The 25276-nt window shown below is 38.4% G+C and overlaps 1 protein-coding gene across 21 annotated transcripts in view; it reads left to right on the forward strand.

Annotated features, from left to right (window-relative positions):
- Rabgap1l (RAB GTPase activating protein 1 like) overlaps window positions 1-25276 on the forward strand; it is a 581968-nt gene that overhangs the window by 444207 nt on the left and 112485 nt on the right. For 19 of the 21 annotated variants that reach the window (XR_013426383.1, XM_078022342.1, XM_078022343.1 and 16 more), the window contains one exon: window positions 6925-7053. Coding sequence is in view for 19 of the 21 variants with exons in the window: in XM_078022342.1 (XP_077878468.1) it covers window positions 6925-7053 (129 nt within the window). In the remaining 2 variants the exon portion in view is untranslated. Of the gene's footprint in view, window positions 1-6924; window positions 7054-22942; window positions 23112-25276 lie in introns of those variants that run through there. The other 2 variants (XM_078022356.1, XM_040276927.2) reach the window with 2 other exon arrangements.

A 25276-nucleotide genomic window follows, 5' to 3' on the forward strand; every position in this document is an offset into this window, starting at 1 on the left:
TCAGCTAGTAGTGTCTCTCTCTCTTCTAAAGCTCTGCTTCCAAATGACTCTCAGACTTCCAAAACTATTTTTTCATAAATAGGAATCCTATTGGACATCATAACTGAAGGAGGAAAAATCCATTTGGGGTAAATGTAATACAGGTGTGGAAGAGAAACACACTTACATGTTTTTTTTTTAATAATCCCTTAAGAAAATTCAAACCAACAATTTACTACCTATTAGAAGCCTTTAAGGAGAGATTTATAATCCAAGAGTAGTGAGAAGTTCAGAATAGAAGCATCTACAGCTAACATTCAGATGTTAGAACTGTGCTTCTTAAAAAAAAAAAAAAAAGTTACTTTAAAATGTGAGATTTTTACACTGAATTTTTCAGTGAGAAAAACACATTCAAAACGGTATCAGCAGTGACACGTAACAGAGTGCATTCTCTGTAAGTGTGTGAGATTTGGAAAAAGAAGGAAAGCTTTTACTCTGTTCATGTTCAAAATTTTGTCCTTGAACCCCTGGAATTTTTCTTTTTGTTATATACAACATAAGAAGTTATTATTGATAATTATATGCTAAAATTAATGTCGGCTATAGTTTCAACACTGACACTTTGGGCACTTTCCACAGTGAGTTCAAAGGACTTCCAGGCCAAGGAGGGTTAAGAAAACACACACGCACGCACGCACGCACGCACGCACGCACGCACGCACGCGCACACATGCACATACACGCTCTAGCTGCCCAGTTAGTAGCTATTATAAGATCTCATTTTGATCATATTTCTTATGCTGTCAAATTGCATCCTAATTTTAGTTTGTAGACTTCTTAAAACATTAATTTTAGGCAGAAGTGAAAGAATAGAGGAGAAGAGTGTCTCCCCTTTTTATCTCTATTGCTCACGACCATAAGGATTGCTTCCTGAAGAGACATTGCAACTTTTAAAAGAAGTTAAAGACCCAAACACAGAGGTTGCCATGTATACTTCTGATAACCCTCAAAATTAAAAAAATTAACTTTCATCTCAAAATAATCTCTAAATATACTCCCTAATTTATATTATATATTTTTTTATTGCTGCGTAAACTTGAAGTAGAGCCTTTATGAATTTATGGAGCACATTTGTGTTGATGTCTGTGGTTTGCCAGGTAGTTTTCATTTTACTGAGAGAAGTGCAGACGATACTTATATTACATCTTTTCCCTCTGGTATTTCTTCCTACCTTCTTGAAAGGAAATGAAAGTAAAAGAAGATAGGGCTTGTTTAGGGTTAGGGATGTAGTTTAGGTGTAGAGTGCTTGCCTAGTACGCACAGGCCCTGGGTTCAATTCCCTGTACTAAAGAAAGAAGGAAAGGAAAAGAAAGGGAAGGGAAGGAAAGGGAAGGGAAGGGGAAGGGGAAGGGGAAAGGGAAGAGGAAAGGGAAGGGAAGGGAAGGGGACTTGTTTAAATGCCTTTAATTTTGAAGGTAATCTTTTATATAATTCAAATAAACGAATAGTGTCATCTTTAAAGATGCAGTTGGTAAACATATCTTAGATTATTTGAAAGGATTTGTTCAAAAGTTTGAGGAGCAAAAAGTGGATGTTCATAGAGCCACTGATTCTCACAGGTGATCCTTTATCAGTTCTTATTTAAAACATTGAATTCTTTATTTTACAAGGAAGAAAATATGCCTTTGCTTATTTAAATATCCCTAATTCTTGTCTACATTCTCTTCTGGCTAACATTACTTAACAAATAATGTCAGGAGAGTAGTTGTGCTTTCATTATTTTGTTCTTCCTTATTATCCTGAAGACATTATAGAAGAACTAAGAATTTCCCAGTTGAAGAACTGTCTTTCCAGTTTACATCAGCTTTAGCCTGACAGGATTCTAAACCAGGGACTGGCGTTGTGGCTCAGCAGTAGTGCGCGCGCCTAGCAGGCACGAGGCCCTGGGTTGATCCTCAGCACCACATAAAAACAAATAAAGGTATTTGTCTAACTACAACTAAAAAATAAAATTTAGAAAAAAAAATTTAAAAAAAGAGATAATCCAGGAGCCAGTTTGTACAACCTCTTTTTGGTACTTGGTTTGATTCTTGAAGTCTTAGACTGCCTTTTAGGGATACCTTTTTAGAGCTTGGGCATTATAGTCACAAAAATCATCTGTTAAACCTCTTTTTGTTGTCAGAAGATTAGTGTCAGACAATTATAAATGTAATTATAACCATTAAGTTATCATCTCCATAGCCAGATTATTAATAATTCGTATTTGTGAGAACTGGTAGCCTGTTTTATTTTCATAGAAAGCACTGCTACTTATACTTTAGACTGCTATTATATTAATCCTAGACATTTATGAACCATATATATTTAATAAATAACATTCAGATTCTAATTTTATTAAATATGAATATAATATGTGTAGAAGCATTAGGCAAAAAAAGGACAAGTAATGTAAAAAAAGTTAATTTAGTTTTTTCTAGGTGGTGAGACCTTACATTAAACTTTTTAAAAAATGTTTTCCTTTCAGGGGGGCCATCAATATGTAGTCAGGAAAGAAAATGTATGACCCTTCCACATAGATACACACACATGAATTATAATTTTTTTAAAAAAGAAAACACTCTTGTTTTGTCTGATATGTGGATGCTGATCCATAGTGGGGGTTGGGGAGAACATGGGAAGAATGGAGGAACTGAGGACAGGGCAAAGGGGAGGGAGGGGAAGGGAGGGGGCATAGGGGAAGGAAAGTGGTAGAATGAGATGGACATCATTACCCTAGGTACGTGTATGAAGACATGAATGGTGTGACTCCACTTTGTGTACAACCAGAGACGTGAAAAATTGTGCTCTATATGTATACTATGAATTTAAATGCATTCTGCTGTCATGTATAACAAATTAGAATAAATAAATTTTTTTCTTCCCTTTTTTTTAGTTGTAGATGGACAGCATGCCTTTATTTGTTTAGCTTTTTATGCAGTGCTAAGGATAGAACCCAGTGCCTCACATATGATAGGCAAGTGCTCTGCCACTGAACTACAGCCCCAGCCCATAAATAAATATTTTTTAAAAAGAAAATATTTTTAAAAGGGAGGGAGGGTATTTGAGTGAGACCCTGGGTTCATTTTCCAGAACTCCAAAAAAAAAAAAAGAAAGAAAGAAAGAAAGAATATACTTTCTAATAAGTCCTTAGTGAAGCACCCAAATATTTGCAGAGTAAGGAGAGTCTATCCTTCAATTATAGAAGGAAAAACCTCTTAGATACAGTTGTCAGAAAAATGGAGAGTTATCCCTATAAGCTTATAATCCGCTTATGGCATTGCAAAGGCATTTGAGGTAATACTTCGTGATTATGGAAGTCTCCTAAAGGTAGGAAATTGGAGGAGCCAGCCATTCAGTCTAAGAGTTGGACTGCAGGTTCTTCTAGAACCCCGTATTGTTTTGCTTACTGGCAACCTTTCTTCATTCACAGTGAAATCAGCTGTCTTGCACTCCACCAGAAGAGTATATGAGTTTTTACAACGTAGCCACCTTCTTTACATTAGTGATAACAGAGCACTGTTTTTCACCAGTAAAATATCAGTATTCGAGCAACACAGATAACTTAGTGAATATCATCCCTCATATTTGTTTGGTGTTCACAAAATATGCTCATATACCTTAACTTATGTCATTCTCAAATACTTGATATTAAAGACATTCCCATTTTTAAAATGGGAAAACTTGAGTAATACCATGAGTTATCTGGAGTTGGTATTAGAATGAATTCATTCCAATATTTGCAATCTTGTGTACCTTTATGGGGCAAGCATTTTCCAGAGACTGAGGTAGAGAATTGAGTAAGATGAAGTCTCCACAGTTGTGTACCTGAGCCTCCCTTCTTCATGGCTGGGCTTAACTGCGTTGGGCAAGCTGTATGACCCAGAGCTTCACCAACACTAACAGTGTCTTCTGCTGTCCTGAGATTCAGCCTGAGGTGGGCTGAGCAGCACCTCATGCAGCATCTATGCGAATATGACTATCTGTATCTGACTAGAGAGAGGTCTAGTCAGATACAGATAGTATCTTCTTTCATCCCAGGCTTCTGTTTTTGTATGAGCTCAAAGGCCTTGGAAGTAGACCTTGGACAGTATTAGAAAATTAGGTAACCAAACCACTGCCCCCATCACACACACCATTTGGGGCATGTGTTTCCAGGAAACTAGAGGTTAGTTGCACTGAAAGTACAAGTGCCCTCAGAGACCTTTGGGTAGTCAGGAAAGGGCTCATCCTTTTCTTTCCTATAAGCTCAATAAGCAGCCCATCTTGAATTTTCCAAACCACTTCTAGAGAACTGTCACCAGGACTGGTGTTATATGTGAAAAGGGAAGACTGGGATATGGCTGTGACCAGTGTAACTGGTAGCTGATGCTTCCCAGTAATCCAGCAGCTCCTGTTTCAGTTAGAGGGACTCTTTCCAGTAACTGCCTTTTCCAACTAGATTAAGGTGAGTTGAGACCATGATAAACATTCTCTCCAGCACAACTTGCCATCAGATAGGAGTCTTTATGAGGAAGGAAATAAATCTTAGATGTACTGAAGTTTTTTTATTTTTTTCACTGTCACTCTTAGCCCAGCTGTTTTTTGTTTCTTTGTTTGTTTTGATACCAGGGATTGAACTCAGGGGCACTTAGTCACCGAGCCACTTCCCCAGCTCTATTTTGTATTTTATTTAGAAACAGGGTCTCACTGAGTTGATTAGCTCGGTTGCTGAGGCTGGGTTTGAACTCGAGATTCTCCTGACTCAGCCTTCTGAGCTGCTGGGATTAGAGATGTGCACCACCCCACCTGGCCCTGCTCTATTTTTTGACTACTAATTTGCTGAAATAAAGGTGGGCTAACCAAGACTATGTGAAACTGCCCAAGACTATGTGCATGCCAGGTGAGCACGTTACCGCTTGAGCCACATCCCAAGGTGTTAGTTGGTTTTTTCTTTTATGTGTTTCTTTAAGGGCCAGAGGAGAAAGGAAGGAAAACTGGTGTATATGTACATAGTAAAAGAGAGATGAAGGTATCCTTCCTTCATTCATTCTGTAACAGATTTTAATTGAGTACCTCCTCTATTTGGGGCCTTGTTCTTGTTGCTGTGGACATAACAGTGAACACGACAGAAAATGGGGGAGGAGAAAAACTTCCTTAGGGGAGAAAGAAGGGGAATAGCTATAAAATTGCAAAGTGACTTGATAAGGTGGGGGAAGAATTTAAGTCCTCAGATTTGGTTCCTCATTTGAACCAAAATCTGGATGACAAAAAGTTGCTTTTTTTGTAAAGATCTGGGAAAAAAGTATGCCAGGCAGAAGAAACAGCAATGACCTTCAGCGATGAAGAAACTTGATGTGTGCACAGAAACTGGAAAGAAAGCCTGGGCCTTGGTCTTGAGGACAAGGAGGGAGCAGTGGTTCCAGACATACTGAAGAGAGGGCTGGGGCCGCAGGTCGGGAGGCCTGTGCGCCCTGGGAAGGAGTTGGACTGGGTTCTGAGCACACTGGGAACCTTTGCCTCCAAAGAATTTTTTTTGGCAATAAGGACAGTAGATTGAGGGGAGCAAGAGCAGAAAGAAGGATGTCACTGAAGTGGCTCAAGCTACGAGGTGCCAGTGACTTGGACCTAGTGGTGATGACAAGAAGTTAAGCCCTGTTGTGAACAGAAATTACACGTGCTACATACTGTTTTGATACAGTCTTTAATTTGAAAGGCTGTATCCTTATATTTGAAGTTAAATAAAGTTAGCAGTTTTCAAAAAACATTTTATTTAGTTGTGGTTGGATACAATACCTTTATTTTATTTATTTATTTATTTTTGTGGTACTGAGGATTGAACCCAGGGCCCTGTACATGTGCTAGGTGAGCGCTCTGCTGCTGAGCCACAACCCCAGCCCAAATAAAGTTAGCATTTTTTTGAGAGAGAGATAATTTTTTAATATTTATTTTTTAGTTTTCAGTGGACACAACATCTTTATTTTTATGTGGTTCTGAGGATCGAACCCAGCGCCCCGTGCATACCAGGCAAGCACGTTACCACTTGAGCCACATCCCCAGCCCCAAAAGTTAGCATTTTTAACTAGCACATAATTCTGTGACTTTTTTTAATTACTGATGCTTTTGACAATTAAATACTGACTCTAACTCATCTAATTTCTTTTTGGTTTACTTCTGGGTAACTATTCCTCCTAAATCCATAATATGTATCAGGGTGTTCACAAAAGGTTGTTTATAAGAACACTTATTATTTATTGCAAAAGCATTACTGCAGAAAATACATCAAATATTAAAAAGAAAAACCTGTGATCCCACCAGCCAGATATACATTTTGTTTGTTTCCTTTCAGTCTTTTTTAATGCATCAATATATATATTTCCAACTGGTTATTTTTTTTAAAAAAATTAATTTTGCAAGCAGTAGTTTTTATAAAAAGTCAATAGTTGGCTTAATTTACTTCTGCTGCTGTCATTAGTTCAAGCCATCTTCCCATTAGGCATTTCTTATGTAACTAATGGGCTTCCGTGGCATGGTCTGTATCTTCAGTCATGTTTGTAGTCCTGTCCTTAAGATGCTCATCAAGGTAAAGTCATAGATTAGTGCAAGAGTTCTTTTTCCTTTTTTGTTTTGTTCTCAGAGCTGTAACTTAATAAACTTTGCCAGGATCCACAATTATAATCTTCAGGTAGTCTAAATCAAATATTAATATTAAAATTCATTAGTTAACTCTCAGATTGCTTCTACAAGTTATAGTGATTTCATTAGCTTATAGCAATATCCTCTAAATATTGGGAAAAGCTTCTAGAACTTTTGGAACCTTTTAGACCTTAGCTAAAAAATATATTCAGGAAAATAGAAATTCCTTTTGTAATATATATGTCCCAAATGCAGTCTAAAATGTAATGTTAATTCTTGGTGACTTTTTTTCAGACCTCAAAGGAAGATCTTCTACAGGCTGATTTTGAAGGTGCTTTAAAGTTCTTCAGAGTTCAGCTTCCAAAGAGATACAGAGCAGAGGAAAATGCGAGAAGACTGATGGAGCAGGCTTGCAATATTAAAGTAAGACGTGAAGTTTTATATGATAAAGGTGTACTTTGAATGCAGAATAACAACAAATGATGTAAATATCATCTTCTCTATACTGCAGGGTTTTGACTATTTTTAAGGTTGTATGTGAGCTAATTTTTCAAGACTCTTTATCCAGCCAGTATATATGTGGTTGCTGTACCTTCTAATGGTACTTAAAGTGAAAGTTGTCTGGTTCAGTTTGTAACAATAGGAAGACAAACATTTATCTTATAGGTGGGGCTCCAGAGAGTGCTGCTGTGATAGTGGTTTCCATGGCAGCAGACTTCATATTTTGCTTTTGCCATCTGTTTTAAGATTATTTAGGACAAAGCAAGAAAAGCCTGTTTTAGACGATGCTTTCAGTTCTCTGAGGAACTTAGAAAGTTTAAATCTTGATCTGCCCATTTCTATCCGGCACCTGCCAAATGCCTACATATACATTAGTCCTGTGGTATGTCTGATAAAACTAAACAAATCTTCTAAGTAGTTCAAAATTGAAAATTCTATCTACAAAGTTGTGATATTGGGGCTGGGGATAGAGCTCAGTTGGCAGAGTGTTTGCCACACCTGCACAAGGCCTTGGGTTCAATCCCCAGCATAAAAGAAAAGGGGAAAGGGGAAAGGAAGTTGTGATATAAAGTGAGAATGCACACTTTTAAAAGATTTGGAGCCAGTTTACCAACATTGATTCTTATACCTCTGAAATATACTAAGGGACCTTCTTACCTAAAATAAATTTGTTTGCATTCTCACTTTAATATCACAACTTTGTAGATAGCATTTCCAATTTTGAACTCCTTAGAAGATTTGTTTAGTTTTAACAGACATACGGCAGGGACCAATGTATGTGTAGGCATTTGGCAGGCACGGGATAGAAATGGGCAGATCAAGATTTAAACTTTCTAAGTTCCTCAGAGAACTGAAAGCATCGTCTAAAACAGGCTTTTCTTGCTTTGTCCTATATAATCTTAAACAAATGGACAGATGTGTCTTATGGAACTTACATTCTTGCTTGAAAAAAAATGGACACCAAATAATTAACATAATAAATGAATTTAATACTTTTGAAGGTGATAAATAGTTATAAAAAGGGGAAAGATCAGGGTTGGATTGGTGGAGTGGGGAAGGTTGTGGCTGTTCTTGGTTAGTCAGTGTTGTCCTCACTGAGAAGGTGAATGAGACAGGAGATAGGAGTTACTGGTAGAGCTGCCCTGGGGAAGAATATTCTAGGCAGACACAGTTGCCAGTACAAAGACTCTGAGGCTGGCTCAGGCCTGGTGGGTTTGAGAAATAGGAAGAAGGTCAGTGTATCTGTAGTAAAATAGATGAAATCAGAGAAGTAGAATAGGAAGTCAATGTGCTCACCAGGGGACAGAAATTGTGATGATTATAAGGACTTAGACTTTATTTTGAAATGGGGAACCCTTGAAGAGTTTGAATGGAAGAACGATAGGCTCTTTCTGAGGTTCTCAGAGGAGCACAATGCATATTTTGTTAAGAACAGGCAGAAAAAGTAGGGAGATCAGACAGGAGGTTTTGCAGTAATCCCATTGATGATAGATTGAATCAGAGTGACCACCCTGGAGATAGAGATGGAATGGAGATGAAGATGGTTGGCAACAGGGTGTATCTTGAAAGAAACCAACAAGATTTTATGGTGTGTTAAATGTGCATATGATAATAAAAGAACAATCAAGGCAATTCCATAGAGTTTTAACTAAAAATAAGAGTTGCCATCAATTTATTAAACTCATCACGGAAACTGTAGTTACATGAGCTTAATAAATAATTGAGAGAGACTTCTCTTAATTACCATAACCACTGTAACATTTTCATGGTGTAATGCCTTTGTTTTGAGTTTTAACCTATTTTAAAGTACATTGTAAATGTTAAAACACACACACACACACACACACACACACACACACAGTTAAATGCTTTGAAAGTTAACAACTGAGCAGGGAAAAAATGTTATTTTGTCTTTTCTAATGAAACCTATATTCAAAAAGATCATTTTCCAAGTGTATCAAAAAAGACCTCTGAAGATACAAACTCCTTAAAGCCTTCAAGTGTGATGATTGATTTGACTGGGCCACATATCTAAGCCTAAACCACATCTGTGTGTAGATTTTGGAAGTGTATTCCAGTGGCCTTGGTTTCTTTGATTGAATTTTGTAGGAGGTAAGTTTGAAAGTGAGCTTCAGCCACTGATTGCTTCAGAGATGCCAGGAGAAGTACTGTGAATTGGGGTGATGCTGTGGAAATCTATTGAAGTAAAACATAATTTCTAAGAATAAAAGAGTGAGAACTAAGACGTACAGGTAAGGTGAAAAGTTAAGTGTTTTCTAGGAAATCAAATACTATTGGCAAATGATTAAGAACAAAAACTCAGGCAACCAATCCAAAAATATGAAATGTATAAGGAAAGATTTTTTTCTCAATATAATTTATGAAATTTCTCAGAGAAGGTAGCTAATAGTTGACAATCCAGAAATATGAGATCTAAGAGATACAGAAACACAAAACATTAGAAAATAACTCAAAATATGAACCCAGTAGACATTGCAGGAAAGGAAGTATCTTGCAACCAGCATGATTTATTTGGACATCATTAGGTATATATGAGTATTTTTAAAAAGGTTTGAATAAGATGTAATAATTTAAAATCTTAAATAATTTAATAATTGTACAATGTATGAATAATGTTTTGTTGGGTTTGGGTTTTGTTTTTGTTTTTGTTTTTCTATGTTATCTAAGGTGAGTGTCTGTTTCTTAGCTATTTCTATTTCTTAACATCCCGTAGGTACCATTTTAATTCACAACATGATTGTAGAGTGGATGATTGTGAGGCTGATGTGACATGAAACTGTAGAAAGACACATATTCAGGGATTGGAACATTGGCCACCCCACTAAGTTTCAAACAGTTTTTTAAACCAAGACCTACATTTTGAAACTGCTTTTGCATTCCAGACCTGAGCCATAGATAGGTGTACATATACACTCATACATCCCTGGAGAGATTTACCCCTACATTGTTTGAGGCACTCTGATGCGTTGTGTTTAACTGTATTGTGTTGTATTTTATTTCAAATTTCTCTCCTCATCCCAAGAAAGTCCCCAAACCAAAAAGCTAATCACAACCCACTGAACTGAATTTATAGTAGCTTATTGGTTTTTTTTTAACTAATATGTATCCTATATTCCACTGTTCCTACCACCTCCCCTCTCCCTATTCTGATCTACTGCAACTAATGAATCTGTGAACAGTGAGTGGTTCCAGTGAATGGGGAAGGATGAGAGTCATCTCACCATCATCATAGTGGTGTGTAGTTGGAAAGTTTAGGAGATGGCAGACTTTCAGGTAGAGGCTAAGTGTTAGATAAAGCATTCTTGGACCAAGTTCTAGACCAGCCTGGGCAACTTAGCAAGACCCTGTCTTAAAATAAAAAATAAAAAGGGTGGGGATATAGCTCAGTGGTAGAGCACCCCTGGGTTTAGTTCCCAGTACCAAAGCGGGGGGGGGGGGCATTGAAATAAATAAAGATGGCAGAGGCTCTGAGTAGGGGGAATGAGGAGGGCCCTAGTGGCAAAATGCTACACCTAACCTGGAATCTTCCTCTCTCACACCAAAATTGTCTTCCTCCTCCATTCCAGAAAGGTAGCTGCCAATGACACGCTGTTGCTATGGTAACTACTAGCCTCAGAAAATTCTAAGTCGTGCTCCAGCTCAGTTACCTGTACACAGTGCTGAACAATTTCCCACTCTCCCAGAGTGGATGAGTACAGTTCCATCTTACCCTTCACAGTTGATGGTTTTAATGGGATAGTGCTGAATCCCTTTTCAACACTTTCCTTTTTTTCCCTTCAAGACCTCCTCCCATACTTGTAACCATGGATTTGAATTATTTGAAAATAACTTTCACTCTAGAGAAAAACTACGAAGAACTTTGATATTTAAAGCAGTTTGCTTCTCCTTTCTTCATGCTGCTTGCTGCTTATCACTGGCCATTGTTTGCTCTGCGAACAAGGACGCTGTCTCCCAAATGGATGCTTTATTTGAATTAGCAGTGAAGCCACACAGAAGCTGTTGTTGACTCCACGCATCTAAAATGTGAACCCTCATGTGCATCACTGAAAAAGTTTATTTTGATGAAAATACACTTAGTGTTCCTTTCCCAAAAATACCTCTGTACATTGATAGCCACACTTCAGGTATTTAGACGTCATTAAGTCTAACTTCTTAATCTGCTGCTGGAGAAATGTTAATTGTGTGTAGGATTCAGTGATGTGATCGTTAAGAAACTGATGATGAAGTAGTTTCTATATCAACACCTTTTCCCTTTTTCCCTTAGAGGCTTCTGTTAGTGTTCACGATCCTCAGAGTATATTAAATTTAAGAATTGTTTTTTCTCACTGAGCAAGGAACACATTAGTGTTGGATGTGCTCTGAAACAGCTGACCACAGGTGGAGAAGATTGGCTGCAGCTCCAGGTTCCCAGAACCTGGCACCCTCCACGTTTAGGAAACAGCTTTTATACTGTACTGTTCCTAGCCAGCTGGAATGCACTCATCACCTTTCTTTGCTTCTTCTATTTTTTCTCTACCCTTATGCCTACTTCTTTCTGCCAGTCATTTTCTGCAAGTCCATTGAAAAGAAAACGATATAGACATTTTTAAATTAACTTGATGGGTGAACTGTGTATTGTATCATAAACTGTTCTACATATGAGTCATTAAATTTTCCTTCCCTAAAGAAAAATAAGATAAATGGATGAAAAAAATGATTTTTATATGGGTTTATCTTTTATTAGAAATTGGTAAATAGTAAAATAACATAGGAATAAAGCTTTATGCCCTTATCTACATTCCAAAATCGGTGCTACATACTTTCCACACTTAATTCACACAAAAAGGAACACCAGAGTTGCTACCCCACTTAGTATTCTCTTTCTTCAAAAATTTTAGTGTATTTTTTTCCCTGCACCTAATTCACCCCTAGTAGTCTTGTAAGACTTAGTAAGATTCATGGTTATGCTTTTAAATGGGAATTTTCACATTTTATACACTTTCTGAAGTATTTTGACAATTATCTTTTATCCAGGTGGTATGATTTATATTTATCAGTCAGTGTTGAAGAATTAAGTTAGAGCTTCAGGGTTGGGAACAGCAGTAATAAATGATTTCCCCACAACTGTTTACAGTGAGATCCACATTCCTTTGAGTTTATTTATTTATTCATATTAAGATTATATTTTAAGTATGCTTCATTGTTCATGTTTAAGCATCTGATTTAGGCAAGAAATAATGTTCCTCTGTGCCCTTGTTGCTGCCTCCTAGAATGATTTACTATTGTTCTCTCAGGCAGAAATAAAAAACAATGTCAATGTCTTAGGTTTAGAACAGCTTAGGCTGGGCCATTGGACCTCCTGAGTATTTAGAAAGAATGCTCTTCACTGCAAGAGGAGGTGACATCCTGATAAGTCTGTCATAGGTTGGAAACATCATCAAGCCAACGTGGACTTGATTGCCTGGCCTGTGGGACATCAGGGCACAGCAGTGCCATACACTGCAGTGTCATTGCTTACCTATTGATTTTGTGGTGACTAGGGGTGGCACTGTGACAGTCTAACACATGTCAGTAACCAGGAAAAGGTCAAAATTAAAAATTAAAAATTTGAAGTATGGCTTTTGCTAATGGTTATTGATTTGGTGCCCTGGTAAAATTGAAAAATCCTTGAAGTTTAACCATCCTAAGTCAGGGATTGTCTCTATTCCAAACACTTAACCACAACTATTTCAGATACCAGTGCCTCTGCTCTGAGATATGAAGGACAGTTGCATTATATTTACTTAGTAGTTGTTGCTATTCTCACTCCTCCAACTCTTGGATCCATTTAGCATTTAGTTAGCAAAGAACTAAACCTAATACTCTGGAGAAGCTACTTATTCTACTAGTGTGCCTTTTTTTCTCCTTTTCCTTCCCTGCTCTCCCCCAACCCCATGAAAAATTTTTGTTTAAGAATGGTGGAAAAAACTTGTAAGTGAGCATAGCAACCAGAAAAAGAGAGTGGAAATTTTAAGTTGTATTTACATATATCCAAATGTTGTTTGTTAAGCTTTCTGAGATTCCACGGAAGTGCGTACACTGAGGGAAGAATCGTATTCCTCTCTGTCATCCATGGCTGCTGTTAACAGGCGGCTTTTCTCCTGGCAGATTCTCTAGCTGGGGACTTTCTGTTACTCCCATCTTTGGACAGGGTGTCACTTCTTTCATCCCAAATGTCTGCCTTTTCTCTTTCCTCTGTCATAGATATTTCCTGCCCAAATCATCATATATAATCCACAGAGTCTCTTTCAAATAATTGTTTTTGATTTTTTGATATTATAACTTAAAGGAATCTTGGAATACAGACCACATGAAGAGGCGGTGTAGTGGAAGCTCGGGAAGCTTCTGCTACCCAACTGGGCACAAGCACAACACGTTAATCAGTGTGGTCTAGCCTGTGTTTTATTCCACGACCCCTTTCCGAGGGTGGCTGCACTCTACTGGCACTTACTACTTTTATTCCGAGAGCCAAAGCTGACATTCTCAGAGCTCCTTCCTCAAGAGGCAGTGCTTTCTGTTCCTCATCAGCCCCCAGCTTCGAGGCTGTCAGTTGCCAAAACTGCCGTGACAAGGCACCACACAGCTGGGAGGCTTAAACAATGGAGGCTTTTGCCTGACTGTTCTGGACACTAATGTCTGAGAGTCAGGTTTTGGCAGAGTTGACTTTTCTGAGGCCCTTCAGCTTTCAGATGGCTACCTTGTTGTGTCCTCGTGGTAGTCCCTGTGCCCATGAGGTCTGTGTCCTAAACTCTTTTCATAAGCGCACAGGTCAAGTCATGGCCCAATCTGATGACTATTTCAATTTACTTGTCTCTTTAAAGGCCTTGTCTTCAAATAGTTATATTCTGAAGTACTGGGGAGTTAGAGCTTCAACAGGTTTATTTGGAAGGGGATTCAGCTGACCCATACCCTTGTTCTTCTCATGGTCAATCAGACACAATTTTTTTCTCAGTCTCCCAGAAAATGGTCTCATCTTCTGAACATAAATCTTGCGTGGCAGCTCTGAGCTGTAGCTCCAACATCTGAGAACACATGGCAGTTTCCTATTTTTGTCAGCATACCCAAGTTCTCTCTTTTCTCCTAAACACTCAGATTATCTAAAATATCTTTTTTTCCCCACAACCACCTTGCACTTCCATCAACCCACTTAGCTGGCAAGGAATTTCCTCTGGCATGTACGTCAGCTGATTAAAGTTCTGTTTTACCTTACATAGCCTATGCTGGTGGTCTTGTTACCTTTAAGAGCTCTGCCTTTATGTTGTCTTATACATTACATTAAACCGTAACCTCCCTTGTCCCCTTCTTTTACTAGAGATGGTGAATTGTGCGTGTAAGTCATAGCGTGACTATCATGTTCAGGGGTAGAAGATAGTCTACACTGTATTATAATAGAATGAGTATTTTAAGCAACATCATTTGAATACTATGTAAGACACAGGGTCATAGTTTATTTTCTGAAATCACTTGAATAAAACTTCTGTGTTTCTGTATGTGTGTGTGATGTTAGAGATGGAACCCAGGGCCTTGTACACACTAAACAAGCACTCTGCCTCTGAGTTTCACCTCAGCCCTGAATAACTTTTTCCTAAAATATTTTAACAAATTCTAGGGTGGCCATTGATTAAGAAGTCAAATGGCAGACATCGCCCTCCCCTCTCAAAAGAAAAATTTTGTAGATTGTCTGACATAGAAGGCTCTTGTTAGACCCTTCAGAATTCAAGTTCAGGCCCTGACTTGCTGGGCCGACTGCTTTCCCTTCTGTCCTCTCTAGTGTCCCCTATGCTCCCGCACTTGTGTTGTCTACAGGAAACCCCCTCATTGTAGCTCTCCTCAGCACAGAGAAGGCTGCAGCACCTTCGTGTACAGTATGCCCCATGCCCCTCAGCTGGACACATACCCATTACTTCATGCCAAGATGCCATGCCCCTGTCACATCCTATTGCTCCCTCCTGGAATATTTGCCCTCTGCAGAGTTCCTGGAGAAGGGGGGGGAATGCTGGTCTGGGTTTGAATTCTGGCTGCAGTTCTTACTGAATGGGGATCCCAGAAAGTCACAGAATCTCCACAAATGTGAGCTCCTCCCCATGAAACGAGGTAATGCAGCTGCCCAGGGATGTCGTAAGAAGTGATTAAGTTAGGCACATCTGTGAAGCATGGCGGAATGACTTATCAAGTCCTTCTGAAGCCGCGTGGTCAAGCAGACTCTTATTTACACTTTAAAAGCCAAGTCAGAAGAATAACAGCCTCTTGATTCTGACTCTGCAGTTCCTCCAATAGACTACCACTGTGGGATGGTTTGTTTCCTAGTAGTTTTCAGAAGCCGTGCTGTTGGAATTCAAGTCTGGGATGCTCTACTTGTTAGCTCTGGCAAGTTTCTATGCTCAGTGTACCTCAGTTATCTCTCTGTAAAAAGAATATGGTACTTGTAAGATGGGATTGCTGTGAGGATAACAGAAGTGAGAAACTTTGTATCATGCACTGCATAAGTGCAAGTGTTTTCTTATTATTATAGTTATTTTGAGTCATTTCCCCTGTCTATATGCCCCTCATGAGTACACTCTGCCTTGCCCCCCACAGTTGCCTTGTGCCTGATCCAACACCTAGCATATGGATGTATCAAAGAAGTCCATCTACTACTTGTTTATATATATTCAGTTAATAAATGCTGTTCATAAGACATGAAGAATATTGGGTTTTAAATTTTTCTTGAAAATATTTCTGGAAAAAAAAAAACAGAAAAAAAAATCCTCCTATGTTGCACTGAATGGTATGCCAGGTTTCTTTCTATAGAAAGGTAAAATAAAAGATGAAATTGGTTTGAATTCTACCTTTTTTATTTTTTATACTTGAGATTGATCCCAGGGTGCTGTACCACTGAGCCACATCTTCAGCCCTTTTTATTTTGAGACAGGGGTTTCCTCAATTACTGGGGTCTTACTAAGTTTTTGAGGCTGGCCTCAAATTTATGATCCTCTTGCCGCTGCCTTGTGAGTCTCTGGGATTACAGAATGTGTCACCGTGCCCAGCCGAATTCTACTTCTAAGAATGGTGTATAAACTGGCATGGTGGCACATACCTGTAATCTCAGTGACTTGGGAGACTGAAGCAGAAGCATCACAAGTTTGAGGCCAGCCTGGACGACCTAGCAAGAACCTATCTGAAAAAAAAAAAAGATCTTATCATATTATGCAGCTAAATATAAATTTGTGAATATGTGTAGCTAAAATATAAATTTGTGAATTTTCCACTTTAACAGACCCATAAGAGTCTGTTAAACCCATGAGAGGTCAGCTGTCTCACTTTGTGTTCTAGCTAACCAGATGCCCTCTCTTATCTTTACATATTTTATTTTTTGAATCATTATTCAGTGATTTTTGAATACTTAAATTTTTTCTTCAAGTTTCATTTGCAGAAACTTCTTAGTTTCTAAAGTAAAACTAATTATGTCATAAGAATTGACATCAAGATGAATATGCCAATGAAAACTACAGAACACTATAGAAAGAAGATGGAAAGATTTCCCATGTTCTTGGATAGGCAGAATTAATATTGTCAAAATGGCCATACTACCAAAAGTGCTATACATATTTAATGCAATTCCTATTAAAATGCAAATGACATTCTTCATATAAATAGAAAAACACTCATGAAATTCATTTAGAAAAATAAGAGACCCAGAATACACAAAGCAATCCTTAGTGAGAAAAGTGAAGCAGGAGGCATCAAAATACCAGACCTTAAATTATACTTCAGAGCTATAGTAACAAAAAATGGCAGGATTTGGCACCAAAACAGTCATGAAGACCAAAGGAACGGAATAAAAGACACAAAGACAAACCCATACTAGACAAAGGTGCCAAAAACATAGCCTCATCAACAAATAGTGCTGGGAAAACTCAAAATCTGTATGTAGCAAAAAGAAATTAAACCCCTATCTCTCATCCTGCCCAAAAACTCAAAGTAAATCAAAGACTTGGGCGTTAGAACAGAGACCCTGTGTCTAATAGAAGAAAAAGTAGGCCCAAATCTTCACCATGCCAGCCCAGGATCTGACTTCCTTCACGAGAAGTAAAATCAGGAATCCAACTCAAAAGCTTCTTCTCAGCAAAGGAAACAATCAGCAATAGGAAGAGAGAGCCCACAGAATGGGAGAAAGTCTTCACGACACGCACCTCATAGCATTGATCTCCAGGATACATAAAGAACTCAAGATACTTAACACCAGAAAAACAAACAACCCAATCAATAAATGGGCAAAGGAGAACTGTGAACAGTCAACAAATATGAAAAGAATGTTCAGCAATTAGAGAAATGTGGATTAAAACTACACTGAGATTTCACCTCACTCCAGTCAGAACAGCATTTATCAAGAATGGGGCTAGGGATATAGCTCAGATGGGAGAGTGCTTGCCTTGCATGCACAAGTCCCTAGGTTCAATCCCCAGTACCAAATAAATAAATAAAAGAATACAAGTAACAATAAAAGTTGGTGAGGATGTGGGGCAGAAAGCTACACTCATACATTGCTGGTGGCATTGCAAATTGGTGCAGCCACTCTGGAAAGCAGTATGGAGATTCCTCAGAAAACTTGGAATGGAACTACCAATTGACCCAGCTATCCCACTCCTCGGTATATACCCAAAAAACTTAAAATCAGCATCCTATAGTGACACAGCCACATCAATGTAGCAGCTCAATTCACAATAGCTAAACTAGGGAACCAACCTAGATGCCCTTCAACAGATGAATGGATAAAGAAAATGTGGTACATATACACAGTGGATTATTACTCAGCCATAAAGAAGAATGAACTTATGGCATTTGCTAGCAAATGGAAGGAACTATCATGCTAAGTGAAATCAGCCAATCCCAAAAAATCAAAGGCTGAATGTCTCTCTGACATGTGGATGCTAACCCACAATAAGGTGTGGGGAGGGAGAATAGAAGCTCATTGGCTTAGATGAAGGAGAATGAAGGTAAGGGAGGGGGCATAAAGAAGAAAAAGAAAGATGCCAGCCAGGTGCAATGGCACACACATGTAATCCCAGCTACTTGGGAGGCCGAAGCAAGAAGACCACAAGCACAAGGTGAATCTTGGCAATTTAGCAAAAACTCAAAATAAAAATTTAAAAGGTTTAGAAATGTAGCTCAGTGGTAAAGTGCCTCAGGGTAAAATCCCAAGTACTGAAAAAAAATTTCAAAAACAGAAGTATATGCCACAGACTTTTAAAACAGGGTAGAATGTCAAATTAATAAAATCAAAGGAATACTAATATAGATCTCAAATGACAGACCAATCCGTTTCTTCTTTTTGTGTGGAGTGATAGTCACATTTTGTATTTAATTATCAATTATATTTTATGCTTCATGAATTAAATTCAGGCAGTGCTTGTGCATATTTATGCTTGTGTGTTGAATCAGTTTTCTGTTGCTGTTTTTCGCTTATACGTTTTAAGCAGTAGTTAACACTCCTTGGGTTGCGTGAGCATGGCTGGTGGGCAGCTCAGGGTAAGGCTCTTCCCTGTGCCTTTTCATTCTTGGCACTCCACAGCATCATGGTTTTCGAGAAGGCAGGACCCACTGCACAAACACTTGTTAAGCCATGCTGTGTCATCTTTGTCAGCACCTGAGTCCTCAAAACCAAATGTGTGGCTGAGAGCCTAAGAGGGCACTACTCAAGGGAAATGGGGACCAGGATTGATTGGGAGCCACTCCTGTAACAGTCTGCCACATCTGTGTGTGTGGCAAGTTTATGTTTCAGTACAGAAAAACAGGACCTTAGGGCTGGGGCCGTAGCTCAGTGGCTCAGAGCTTGCCTGATATGTGTGAGGCCCTGGGTTCCATCCTCAGCACCACATAAAAATAAATAAAATAAAGGCATTCTGTCCATCTACAACTTAAAAAAAATTAAAAAAGAAAATAGTACCTTAGTTTCTGAGAGTCACAGGGAGAGGGAGACTTCCTTACCATTTAATAAAATTTACTTACTAAGAGTTTTTGTTTCATAATATCCTTTTACCATGAGTTGTTATTTTTCAAGTAAAAAAACCAGAAAACATTCCACAAAATAAGTGAATGAGTAAACCTGGTATCAGTTTATGTTCTATGAGAATAGAAGCTGTAGATGTTTATAAATTGTTAGTAATACTTGAGTCAAGATCCTCTGCTTACATAGAACATCCAGTCTATGACACTCATTTTATTATTTATTTGGTTTCCAAATTCAGAGGACTCTGAAATTTTAAATGTTTTCTTTTTCTTCTTTTGCATTGCTGGGAATTGAACCCAGGGCCTCTCACACACTAGTCAAGTGCTCTACCACTGACTGCATCCCAGGCCCACTTATATTTTCTATCTCCTGGTTATTAAGATTTATAGAGAAGGCTGGAGTTGTGGCTCTATGGTAGAGTACTTGCCTAGCATATTGAGGCACTGGGTTTGATTCTCAGCACCTCATATAAATAAATGAATAAAATAAAAGTCCGTCAGCATCTAAAAATATTTAAAAAAAAAAGATTTATAGGAGCTGGATGCATTGGCACATGCCTGTAATCCTAGCAGCTCAGGAGGCTGAGGTGGTAGGATTGAAAGTTCAAGGCCAGCCTTAGCAACTGGTGAGACCCTGAGAAATTTAGTGAGACCCTGTCTCAAAATAAAAAAAAAAGCAGGGTGTTCTGGGGATGTGGCTGTGGCTCAGTGGTTAAGGGCCTCTGGGTTCAATCCCTGGTACTGGGGGAGGGGGAATTTATAGGCAATTTAAGGAAAAGTTTAAATTAAGTATTTAATTTATTTTCATAAGATATTGTGCTGTGCATGAACTATTGAACAATGTTTACTCTAAAAAGAATAGTTAAGACCGCATAAATCAATGCAGAAGAGAAAAATATATTGCCAAAATGAACACCAACATCTTAAGACAATAGCACATGAGAATATTCAGTGAAAGATTTAAAGACTAATCTGAATCTTCCAAAATATTTACATTTTCCTAGACAAGGTAGAGCAGCAGCTGAACTTTAAATTCACATATTTCTATTTCAATAAGAAGTTTAAGTTGAGTGTTACAGCAGTTTTTTTTCAATGCATATTCCACATTTTTTCCCCTGAGTATAGAATGGTTGCATCTTGTTTATTTTTTATTTTTTACAATACACGGGATTGAACCCAGGGGAGCTTTACCACGGAGTTACATGCCTCACCCTTTTTATTTTTTATTTTGAGACAGGATCTCACTAAGTTGCTGAGGTTTGCCTTAAACTTGTAATCCTCCTGCCTCAGGCTCCACAGCAGTGGAGGTTACAGTAGTATACCACCATGCCTGCTTAAGTTTAGACTTTTTTTTAAAGGTTAATGTGCTTAAACTTACCTTAAAGTTGTTGTTGTTGTTATTTAATGGAATGTCATAAGTAGATGGTCTATCCAGATAAAAAGGCAAAATGTTGTTCTATATTAAATAATCAGACCTTTACTTAATGAAATATGACAAGATCTAAACTCCAATGACTATTTTAGATCAATTCAGGACCTGGAATAGGAGGTGGGGGGAGATGAACACATGGGGGGGTTATGTAATATATTCTCAGTGTTTAGAGAAAAATATAGATGAAAAAGGAAGGCCCAAGATAATGAGAAAGTTCTAATATTTTGCCATTTAGAAAATAAAATCCATGAGTACTGCATTTTCCAGGAAGCTGCTGCAGTAGACAGACGTGCCTTAATGCCCAGAGACTCTTGCTGCTGTCAAAGGCCCACAAGTTAACCTTGCCTCCTTGGCTGGTGTTCCCAGTATCCTAGATAAACTGAGCCTAAGAACAGATCCTAAGGCTTTCTTCCCACAGAGTTGCTGATGGATCAGATGAACTAAGTGCTATGAGTGTGTTGCAGAAGGATGTCATATTTTTCTCCTATGATTTTGTGTGCCTTGCCATTTTTTATTTTAGTTTATTTATTTGTTCTAATTAGTTATACATGACAGCAGAATATTCTTTGATTTATTGTACACAAATGGAACACAATTTTTCATTTCTGTGGTTGTACCCAAAGTAGGGTCGCACCATTTGTGCAGTCATACATGTACCTAGGATAATAATGTCCTTCTCATTTCATCATCTTTCTTACCCCCATGCCCCTTCCCCGTACCTTTGCCCTATCCAAAGTTCCTCCACTCATCCCATGGCCTGTCCCCATTATGGATTACCATCCACTTACCAGAGAAAACATTGCGGCCTTTGGTTTCTTGGAATTGGCTTACTTTGCTTACCATGATATTCTCTAACTCCATCCTAGATAGGCCAGAGGGGTTGGAGGGGCAGGGAGGGGCATGGGGTTATTAATGATGGTGGAATGCGATGATCCTTATTATCCAAAGTACAGATGTGAAGACACAAATTGGTGTGAATATACTATATGTACAACCAGAGATATGAAACATTGTGCTCTATATGTGTAATAAGAATTGTAATGCATTCTGCTGTCATATTAAAAAAAAAACTTAGGAAATTAAAAAAAAATTTTTTAGTTGTTGACGGACCTTTATTTTATTCTTTTTTTTTTTTAATATGTGGTGCTAAGAATCAAATCCAATGACTTACACATGCAAAGCAAGTGCTCTACCACTGAGCCACAACCCCAGTCCCCTAGCAAAGAATTTTTAAGTCCCTAACAAAGGCTAGTTGGCTAATTTGTCACAGAGCCAAAGTCTGAATCCAGGCAGTCTGGTTCCAGATTCTGTTTTTTATCACCAGTCTTAGATCATATTAGATTGGGATTCATTAGTTCTTTGACTTGATAAGTATTTCACATTTATTATGTCCTAACATTGTAGTAGGTGTTCTGATTGGTAATAATTATAAGAAAAAAAGATTCGTCTTCTCCTGAAGTTTACAGAATAATGGAAGAGACAAATAATACAAAGATAATATATAGTTACAAGTTGTGATAGAGGTTACAAAGGGAAAGAGAAAGTTGTCACAAGAGAAAAAAAATGTATAAGCTAACTTAGATTGAGGAATGAGCACCAAGGAAAACTTTTCAGAGGAAGTGACATTTTAAGCTCAGGCCCTAAATGATTAATAGGAGTAGCCAACTGAAGAGGGGTGGTTATGTGCACCATACAGGAATTTTTGTTCTGATAAAGAGTGGAATATCTGGGCACAGTGGTATACACCTGTAATCCCAGTAACTTGGGAGGCTGAGGCAGGAGAATTGCAAGTTTGAGACCATGTCTCAAAATAGAAGATAAAAAGGGCTGGAGCTACAGCAGCAGTGGAGTATCCCTAGGCCAATCCCTAGATTTGAGACCAGATCTCAAAAGTGGTAAGCACTTTTGAGAAAGATGCAGTGGTGGGGTGGAGGTAGTGGAATTGATTCAGAGTTAGTTTTAGATAAAATAGTTAACTATATTTGTAAATGTGTCTCATGTAATTGGAAAATAAGCAAAATCTGTAGAAGCCAAAAATGACGAGAACACCTGAATCCTGAGCTATAAGTAAATTCTAAACCCATTCTTTGTTCTCTGCGTATCTGCTGGTTCTTGGTGGCCTACAGTTTGGCATTTAATAATAGGCACAGGAGAAAAAAGACCGCTATTAAGCTTGACCTCTGAAGGATTCTCTGTCAGTAGTGTGCTGGGGGAAGCCAGTGCCTTCATACACCTCCTATTCCAGAGGTGTGTAGCTGGGTAATGGCCTGTGTTGGCCTTTGATCTCAAGTGTGTAGGAGTCATACACAGCAGCTGCTTTTTTTTTTAAATTTTTTAATATTTATTTTTTAGTTATTGGCGGACACAACATCGTTGTTGGTATGTGGTGCTGAGGATCGAACCCGGGCCGCACGCACGCACGCCAGACGAGCGCACTACCGCTTGAGCCACATCCCCAGCCCCACAGCTGCTTTTTTTATATGAAAATATATTTGATAATAAAAAGAAAAATATAAAAACCCTCTAAACAGAAAATACTATTTTTCAAGACCCTCAGTCAGAAAGGCATTTGGCCTTTTTCAAGAAACTAAAAGGTCAGTATCCAGAGTGGCCTTCGGAGCTACATGTGAAGGCTGACCGAAGATGGAGTTCCAGAATGACTGCCTGGTTCAGAATCCCCCAAACTCACTTTCCTGCCAACTGAACTTTGAGTGAACAAAACATAAACTTCTGCCTTTTTAAATCACAGAGATTCTGTGATTTAACTATTTCAGTGGCTGTCATTACTAAAAGAGGTTAATTTCCTTTCAAGGTCATATCAGGGACACAATTTCCTTCCCATTCATTTTACTTCTCTTTTTCTTTGTTGACCTGCATTTGCTGTTGTATGAGACTAGGCTATGTGAGTAGATAGGAAGCTAGGAGGTCTGCACAGGGAGTGAGTGACGTTAAGATACTTGAGACATGAGAGAGGAGTGAAGGGAGAGCATTGCTTACTGTCCTCCATAGACCATCCTCATGCTCCCTGTATCTGATTCCATGATGCATTTCTGCAGCTACTTCTTCCCATCTGCTAATAGCACCCTCATTGCAAAATAGGGCTGATGACAACCTTGATCACCTTTCCCTTCTGGCCTAGTTTAACAATTGCATGTAATCAAAATAATACACTGAGATACAAAATAATCATGAATCAGAACTGAGAAATAATTTTTTCTTCCTTTATAGACCTGATGCTAGATGTGACCAGATCTCAAAAGTGGTAAGCACTTTTGAGAGAGATGCAAAGTGTGTTGGCAGGTGTGCGTGTCTTTGATAGGACATGTTGAAATCACAGCTGCCCTCTGGATCCTCAGCCAGTGGACTAGCCAGTCAACCTGCTCCCCACTGTTTTCTCACAGTCATGCCTTTTGCATTGTTGGACCTTTATGACTCCTTTCTTGAGGGAAAGTATGATGTCAAATCACTTCCATATGCTGAATACCCAGCATGAATCCTAGCAAATTGGTAGGTTAAGTGCTCCAGACTCCGTGGATGAAAACTGAATGAATGCTGGAAGTAGTGTGGAATGTATCTGATTGAGAAGAGTGTTTCTTATAGAATACATTTTCTGGATTATTCACTACAAAGAATTTCTTTTAACCACATCAGTACTATATTCATATCTGGCAATTGAAAAAATCTTTTATGGAAAACTTCTCATGGTAATAATGTTTATTATGTAAGACTCTTCCCTCACCTTTTTGTTTGATGAATATTTCTTCACATACTCTTAAAAACATCAGATTATTTTTAGGATTGGCAGAGTGTGTAATTTCACAAGAATCAGGCACATCTCATACAGAGGGACAGGTGGGGCATGTGCCCCCACAGGAGCTTTAAAGGAACACATTCTGGAACTGTGGAAGATTGCTTCCTCTTCAGTTCCAAGGGCATATGGTGAAGCTTGGGCAAACAGGTGCTGTAACAAATAAGGCACTGACTGTCTCAGTGCAGGTGCTAGGCCAGGCTGAAGTTTGCAGCTGTACCCTGACTGAAATTCTGAACCAATAGGAGCTTGTTCACTGAATCTACTGTATCTCCTCTCTAAAATGATGGCATTGTTGGCTTCTGAGATTTTTTTTTCTCATTCCATAAGATGATTAAAAAAAAAAAAACCTATTCTTATAGGGATTGTGATGAGAAAACCTAAATTCAGTTCTAAATTGTCATAAATGAAATTTTAAAAAGATTTTGTCTGTGTGGTCTTAGGTGGCAGAAATGTAATTATAAGTTCTAATTCCTTCAAGACACCACAGGAGCCTGACCCTACTAAATGCATAAATCCCTTTATGCCAGCAGATACATTAGTCACTGTAACCCCTTGATAAACGAGCAAAAGGAATCATTTGATATAGCTGTTTCCAAGAATTTCTAGCTGGTTTGGCTAAATTCTCATATATTTGTGGTATAGCATGTGGACATTTCTCTTGACAATGATACATTTAAGTACAAAAAAAACTTAAAATACAATAAAATGGGCACATCTATTTTATAGGATTAATGCTTTTGGCAGTCACAGAGAACCTGGATAAGATGGAAGATGCTTGTCATCAGAACTAAGGAAGACTTGAGCATTGTAATAGGTACCATAGCCTCCTGAGGACGTCAGCCCTAGGCAGATATAGACAGGCTGCCATGCTCTCT

The sequence above is a fragment of the Ictidomys tridecemlineatus genome, chromosome 10 (assembly GCF_052094955.1).
Source record: "Ictidomys tridecemlineatus isolate mIctTri1 chromosome 10, mIctTri1.hap1, whole genome shotgun sequence".
NCBI classification, from domain to species: Eukaryota; Metazoa; Chordata; class Mammalia; order Rodentia; family Sciuridae; genus Ictidomys; species Ictidomys tridecemlineatus.